The sequence below is a fragment of the Strix uralensis genome, chromosome 12 (genome assembly GCF_047716275.1).
Source record: "Strix uralensis isolate ZFMK-TIS-50842 chromosome 12, bStrUra1, whole genome shotgun sequence".
Classification (NCBI taxonomy): Eukaryota; Metazoa; Chordata; class Aves; order Strigiformes; family Strigidae; genus Strix; species Strix uralensis.
The window spans coordinates 8,181,509-8,189,137 of NC_133983.1; the positions used below are offsets into that span (position 1 = coordinate 8,181,509).

The 7,629-nt window shown below is 52.6% G+C and overlaps 1 protein-coding gene across 2 annotated transcripts in view; it reads left to right on the plus strand.

Moving 5' to 3' along the window:
• Nucleotides 1–404: 404 nt before the first annotated feature.
• SALL1 (spalt like transcription factor 1) overlaps nt 405–7,629 on the plus strand; it is a 17,359-nt gene continuing 10,134 nt past the window's right edge. The window contains exons 1-2 of one of the 2 annotated variants that reach the window (XM_074881634.1): nt 405–583; nt 3,295–3,387. In XM_074881634.1, the coding sequence (XP_074737735.1) occupies nt 3,312–3,387 (76 nt within the window). In that variant the 5' untranslated portion in view covers nt 405–583; nt 3,295–3,311. Of the gene's footprint in view, nt 584–2,919; nt 3,202–3,294; nt 3,388–7,629 lie in introns of those variants that run through there. The other variant, XM_074881635.1, reaches the window with a different exon arrangement.

Consider the following 7,629-nt stretch of genomic DNA (forward strand, 5'->3'; position numbering starts at 1 on the left):
GTGCTCATCTCAATGAACTGGAGATCGATCCCCACCACGGGTGTCTTCCAGCCAGGCTGATTTGCATTGAAGCACATTAGAAAGCCTCCCACCTCCATTAAAAAGAATAATCCGAGGGAAAAAAAAAATCTCCAAGGTGTGGCGGGGAGGGAAAAATATCTGTCACTGTCATCTGGAGCTTCGAGAGGGAAAACCCAAGATCAGAGTATTTACGCTTGTGAACTCTCACAACTTCTGCTAGAGACAATGACGTTTAATTGATGTATTGCTATCAACAACAATAAAGACCGATTTTTCTCTAGCCCTGGCAATGCTGCTCTGCCCCCACCCTTTCCCCACCCCTCCCGGCCCCCAGCGAAGGAGAGGAAAACAAACAATAAATAATCAAGCGGTCCTAGATGAAATACCAGGCGCCGCTTTATACACGAGCGAGGGAGAAGAGAAACGAAAAAAAAAAGTTATAAAACTTAATTTCTCCAGATTAATTTATTTTTCTTTAAGCCACTGTTTTTCTTCTTGTTGTTGCTGTTGTTGCTTTTTAATTACCAGTCCACGGCCGCCTTTTTCCAGCCACGAAGCAAAGGTACTGCACATCTGGGGAAATTTGTCTTGAGCTTAATCGACAAATGTATAATGAAATTGTAAACGCGAATAATTTTGGGAGAGCGGCTAGATTAGAAACGTGGGAAGCTAATGGAGTGATTGATACAGTTAGAAATACAGACACAGATGTGTAAATAGATCCGCGTGGGTATTTTGTGCGCATCTACGTGTGGCTGCGTGCTAGCTATAAGTAACGTGTGCATTTCTATACGTTCAGGTTCGGTTCCTTTCCCACTGTCTCAGGGTAAGGAGGGTGACAGCCTGCGCTGAGTGTATCCATCTCTGCCGAAACATCTCTTTAAATATTCAGTGAAAAATAATGTCATGTGAAGTACCACCTATAGCAACATTATTATCTTCATTCTTCAACATCATCCCCGCTGATAGCTTCGTTTGTCTTTTTCTCAAAATCTACTGTACCAAATGCTGTGGGGAGGGAGGGGGCTTGCCCTGTGCAGAAATGAAAAGAGGCGTCAGCGACCACTTTGCAACGCTGACTAAATACTGGAGTGGCACCTGGGAGGCTTTTTCGGTTCGTATGCGTTTGGTTGTTTGGGTTTTGCGGCTGTTGTTTTTTTTCACCCTTCTTGCAAAACGTTTTACAGTCTCTTTCGTTTAATAATGAGAAGAAAACACGAGTGAGCCGCTTCCTCGAATGGGAAGATTTCTCCCTCTCTCCCCTTCTCCTCTCTCTCGCTCTCTAGGTTTTACCGGCTCATTTGAAATTGAAATGAGTTGTATCTGATCAGCCTCTTGCTTTTACAGAGAGTTTGTTAATATTAATACGGGGAAAAGGAGTAGCTTCTATAGAAGAGTAAATAATCCCGCGGGGGGAGTGGGAGGAGAGAGAGCACTAGATGGGTCAGGGTGGAGGAAAAGAAATCGCCTGCGTTCCCGCTTCTCCCAGCTCAGCTTATTTCACAGAGTAACTTTTCGTGCAAGGACCGGAGTGACATGCGAAGGGGTGCGGAGAGCAGCGAGCGTCGTGAGCGCAGGGGGAACACACGCCATTTATCCGCGGTGTACGTGTATCGCTGGATATACGAGATATTAAAAATAGCGTTGTCTGTAGCCTCCTTGCAACTGTACTTTTTATTTCAAGAACGTGAAACTTGTTTGTACGAGATTCCTCCACTGGAAGTAACACCCGGGCGTAAAAGTTCGCTGCGCGATGCGGTCCGCGGTGTGAGCGCGGTGCCCGCAGGGTCCCGGTGCCGGGAGTGTTCAGGGCTCGGCACAGGCAGGTCCCGGGGCGCGCAGGGGCGCGGTGGCGGCCGCCCGGCTCGGCCCTGCCCACCGCAGCCCCGCGCCCAACTTCGCCAAGTTCGCCCGGCTCCGCCTGCGCGCACGCCCGGCCCGCGGGCTCCTGCGCGGGCACCTGCGGGCCGCTCCGCGCTCGCCCCCCCCGCCGGTCTATGCGCGGCCGGGGCCGCCTCCGGCAGGCAGATGCGCATCGCTCCCGCGGCCGGGAGGGAAACAAAAGTCAGGAGCGATCCTGCGGGGGACGGGGGAGCGGAGGCACCCGTGGCGCCGGGCAGGGCGGGGGGGGGGGGGGGGGGGAGCGACGCGGGGCCGCGGAGCGGCGCGGGGCCGCGGAGTGGGGCGCACCGCCCGCCCCCAGCCCCGGCCTCCCCCGGGCGACGGCGGGAGGATTGACTCGGGGCGCAGCCAACCGGTGCGGCGGCCGGGGGCGGGGCGGCCGCCTGGCCCGCCCGCCGCTCCCAGCGGCGCCCTAATTGTCCTGGGAATGTGTGAGATAAAAAACAAACCCTTCCTATTTTCAGCACCCCTCGGGCCCGTGATATATGGAAAGAGAAGGGGGGGGGGGGAGGCGGGGGAGAGCTGGGGGAGGGCGAAAATGGATCTTTATTTGCAAATGCGGGGCAAGAAAAAGGAAAAAAAAAAAAAACAACGAGGAAAGGAAAAAAAAAAAAAAACACACCCGAAACTTTTTGCAGCAGCGGGCCGGAGCGAGCGGCAGTGCGCGGGGCCGGGCGGCGGCCGGAGCGGGGCCGGGGCCGGGGCTCTCCCTGCGCCGACACTTGCCGGGCGCCGCCGGGGTGCGGGGCCGCCCCTCCGCGCCCGCGGCTCCCACCGACCGCCCCCAGCCGTGCGTCCTCCCCTCGGTCGATTACTGCTTACCCTGCCCTCCCTCCGCGGGCCGGGGCTTTGGGCGGGGGGGGGGAAGCTTTTTTTTAAAAAAAGAAAAAAAAAAAAAAAGATGAAAAAAAGTGAAACGCAACGCAAAAAGTGAGGGAGGGAGGCGCGGGGAGCCCGTCGGGGCTGGAGGAAGGGGAGAGGGGAGACACATTCCTATAGTAACCGGGATGGCGCGATGCAGCCCCAGCTGGTTGCTAAGAGGGTTAAACTGTATCCAAACAGCTTTGGGGAAATCCAGCCCCTTCTCCTGCCACATGGATCGACTCATTGGGTGGGAGCGGCGGAGAGACAAGGGTCTCCAGCAAATCAGCGCCTAATTGATTAAGGCGAGCTGGTTTGAATAGAGCTGGCCATGTGCCAATCGCCTTTCAAAGAGCCCCTCTATGATTAATCGCAATGCATTATTGATAATCATAATTATAGCAGGACACATGCGCGGTGCGCGGAGGATTGGGGAGGCTGGGGGGGGGGAGGCTCGATTTCCGTAATTTTGAGAAGATTTTTTTTTAGTAATTTTTTATTCTGCCCCAGCTGATGTTTGAGCCAGCATGTCGCGGAGGAAGCAGGCGAAGCCTCAGCATTTCCAATCCGACCCCGATCTGGCCTTGTTATCCCAGCGAAATGGTGAGTTCTTCTCCTCTCCCTCGCACACATTTTAACACAAACACACACAAAATAGATCAACTTACCTTGCGGGGAGAGGGGACCGCGCCGGGCAGCGGAGCGGGACAGCTGGATCTCCCGGAGTTATGTGCGGGGGGGGGTCCTGCTGGGGTTTTGGTCCAAGTTCTTGGCTTTTATTTTATTTTTTTAACTCAGCGTTTTGTTTCGCCTGTTTCTTAACGAAACTCCAAACTCTTTCCGTTTTTTGATGTTTTCCCTCCGCCCTCCCCCCGCGGGGCGGTCTGGCATCCTGAGCCCGCGGGAGATGGATCCGCGCCCCCCGCGCCTTTCTCCGCGCCCCGCGGAGCGGAGGAACAAAGTGGGGCTGCAGCGGGGCGGCTGATCCTGGAGCCCCGCGGGACGGATGCCCCGTCCGGCCACACACGCTGCCCGCGCCGTCCCCCCGAAAGGGGCGGAAAACCCCCCCCGGGCACCCACTTTTCTTGCCTCCCCCCCCACCCCACCCCCCCCCCCCGCAACACCCCCGCGGACCCCAGCGCTCCCGCACCCCCCACTCCCCCGCAGTCCCGCTGAGCAGGGGACGCTGCCCCGCCGCCGAGCAGCCCCGGCCTCCGGCTGCACGAAAAGCTTCCTGGAGGCGGAAAAGTTGCCGCCGCCGGGCCGGGCCGCGGGGGGGATCGCCCCGTCCCGGCAGCCGCCGCCGCGCCGGGCTCCGCGCAGCCGCCGCGCCGGAGAGGAGCTCCGCGGCCGCTTGCGCGGAAGCTCCAGGCAGTGCAGGGGCTTGTTTGTTTTCCCTAAGGCTGTTTTTTTATTTTTATTTTTATTTTTTTTTCTCCGCCTCCCCCTCCCCTCCAAGTCGGTGAGAGAGGAATAAACGCTGGCTTTGTGTCCGCCAGGATTTGGAGAGGGGAGCGTGTGAAATCTCTCTTTTATTTTTTTTTTATTTTTTTTTTTTTTCTTCCCTCCCCACATTTTCCCTCTCCCTCCGGGAGCTGGGGGATTTCGGAAGAGCTCGGCGCAGCCCGGCGGGCGGCGGAGGGGGACGTGCCCTGCCCGTACCTGTGCCGGGACGCGGGGTGACAAGTGGTCGGCGAGAGCCGCGGCCGGGAAGGTGGGGGCCGGCGGGGCCGTCCGGCCCGGGGGCAGCGTCCCCCCCTGCGCCCGCCGCCAGCCTCCCCAGCGGCCATGAGGAGGGCGAGCGCCGGGGGGCTGCGTGGGGACCCGCCGGCAGCAGGCGCGGAGGGCGCCGCGGGGCAGAAGCGCTCCCGGCGGGCAGGTAAGGGCGGGCCGGGGCGCGGCGGTGCCCCCTGGGCCGCTCGGAGGCACCTCGGGCTTCCCCCGGCAACTTCCCGAGGAAGCGCTGGCGCGGGGCCCTCCGCTCCCGCGGCCGCTCCGCGCTGCGGCGGTGCCTGCTGCCCTGGGCCCGCCGAGCTGCTGCCCTGGGCCCGGCCCGGCGCGGTGGCGGCCCCGGGAGCGGCGGGGCCGTGTGCGGTGCCCGCGCCCCTCGGCTGCGCGGGGGCGGAACGCGGGGAGAGGGTCCCGTCCCGGGCTCCGCGCGGTAAATCAAGTCGGAAAGTTTGCGGGGTGTTGTCCCGCCTCCAGGAGCGTTTACCCGGCTTCCAAAAGCGCTGGGACGCCTCCTTCGTAAACCAGCAAAGACAGAAGCCCCCGCTTTGCGTAGCTCTGCCGAAACGTTTCCTAAAAGTCATTTGGTTCCTGGGAGGCGACTTCTGGTTTTTAGCTGAGTTTTGTGCGCTCTGAGTGCACTCGAGTTTTGCCGTTTGCTCAGCATAATCCCCTTTCTCATCTCAGTAAGCGTATTTATTTTTCTTCCGATGTTATTTCTACTTCCGCTTGAAGTTTGGAGTAGGAGTTGAGGAAAACGTTGGGTTTTTATTTGTCTTTCATCGGCCTCCTATGAAAGAATTTGTAACTTCTTAAAGTGATCAGAGAAAGGGAAAGCTGAAGTGGAAATTATCTTTCTGGGAAAGCAGAGAGGGATTTTTCAACATCTTCAGTTTGTATGAGTGCATCTTTTGACGTTCGCTATCTTTTTTTTTTTGTTTTAGTAGATGGAACAGGTCAAAACACCTCCCAGAATCTTGTTTTAAAAGTAGCCGTTTTCTTCTGTTTTTAGTCCTTTAATCTGATTTTGCACATCATTTTCAAATGAAAGACAGTGGGAGTGGGAGAAAGGAATGTTAACTGAGTAGCTTTACTGCCTGTTGCTAAAGGATGTACTTGAAGTTAAGTTGGATTTTGCCTGAAATGATGGCATGGAAGTGAAGCTTTTGTTTAGTTTGTGGGGCTATCGTAAGTTAAATTAGTGAATAACGAAGTTTATTATTTTTAAAAAATACCGACCGGTTTCGTAGGAAAAGCAGTGTGCTTTATTATAAAATCTGTAGGAGCCTCCCCCCCGCCCTTCCCTAGTAATGGTTTTAGGTTATGGCTGGTTTACATGGTTAGACGATAAGTTTTGAGTAAGTTGCCTAGAGGGTGCGTTTTGTAATGGTGTTTCAGGATTCAGAACGCTGTAATAATATTAGCACAGAGCTACCCTCGCCTTTCCGGGGTCCCCTGCCCTGGCAGCAGCTTCACACTGGAGCAAGACAGGGTGGGTGAGCTGCGGCAGGGACGAGTTTGCATTATATGCCTTGAAATTACAAAACAAAACCTCGAAATTCCAAGCGCTCCTTTCTTCTCCTTCCATACTGTGAATTCAGGTTTGCCAGATCATCTACAGTTTGCGCAGGGCTCAGGCAAATGTGGCATCGCTGCTCCTTGAGACACTTGCAGTGAGGCACTGCTGGGCAGTATTTTGAGCGAATGAGTGGCCCCGTGAAAATTTCTTGCTTCTGATTTGAATTCTGGTTTGTTAAAACTTTCTCCTATGGTTTCATAGCTAAAGATCGATAGAAAAAAAAGTTCCTCTGACTGCAACAGCATGTATTTATTTTTTTTTTACTGTTCTCTCTCTTTTTTTTTTTTTTTTTTTTTTTTTTTAAAGTTCAAAGCTCATACAGTTCACTCTTACCAGGAAGACTTTCCACTTAAAATGTATTTTTGGTGCAATCAATGGATAAGTAAGTTTACCCTTGTAAAATCCTGTGCATGTGCACATTTGATAAAGTTCATATTGGATTAAGCAGAACAGCTCTCAGATTAATAGCAGAAATTACTTGCAGCGTAAACTATATTCAACAAGTAACTAATTACTGGTAGGAAGTGGGCAGGAGATTGCGGGATTATTTCCTTTTGTTAATAACTCCAGCCACTTTTGTGACATTTTAGATTTTTTTTTTTTTTTTTGAGTTGGTTGGAATTGCATTCCCAATTGTAAAAGTATATTCTTGGAGCGTAATTTTCCAAGGCAAAAGTTATATCAGAGAAATAAGCCAGCTAGACTTTGAGTAAGAGAAAATATTTGCTGTCCTTCCAAATAAAGGCTTGTCAGAACCAGTGCCTTTTCATGTCAATAATGGATTTTGGTAAATTCCTGCTGCAGCATTATGATCATCCACGTAATTGTTACTGGGCCCATGAAATGAGAGAAATTATGATCGCTTTCTTTAGTAAGATCTGAAGGACAGGGTGCTTAAGAGAAATAATTGCTTAGTTAGGCTGCTTTTAGTTTGTTACATAATTAGGCCTTTTTGTGCGATAACTGCAGTCTGTCGGTTCAGAATACAGACACTTGTGTTTTTTCCAAAGGTGAACCCGAAGTGTAAAGGGCCTTGTGAAATATCACTTATGCAGATACAATTCAGAAATAATTACTGAAACCCATATGGTGGAAGTTGTCTAAGCCCGGTGTTAGTTCAGACCCGTTTGTGTGTGTTTCCCCCTACATAACCCACATCTTTGTCTTGCTGCAAAATATTTATGTTTTAGTTTGTACCTTATTTATCTTTTTGATGCTAAGTAGCATCTGGCTCCCTGAGGACAAGCCCTCCTGTATATTTAGCTGTACCAGTGCTTATTGCATAACTGGCTTTTAACCATATTCATGCTTTAATTGTGGAAACATGAATCTTTATTGAAGTGACCTGAGGTGCCTCTCAGAAAACACAATTATGTTTCTTGAAACTGTAAAAACCAAAAGGGGCACCTCCTGCCAAATGCCCATCAGAGCAGCTTTGCTGTGTGTATTTTCTATACTTGAAGGTGCATCGCACCTATATGCTTCGCAGTCTTGAAAAAATGAAAGTTGAAATGCGCAAGCGAAATTCTTGCTTCGTG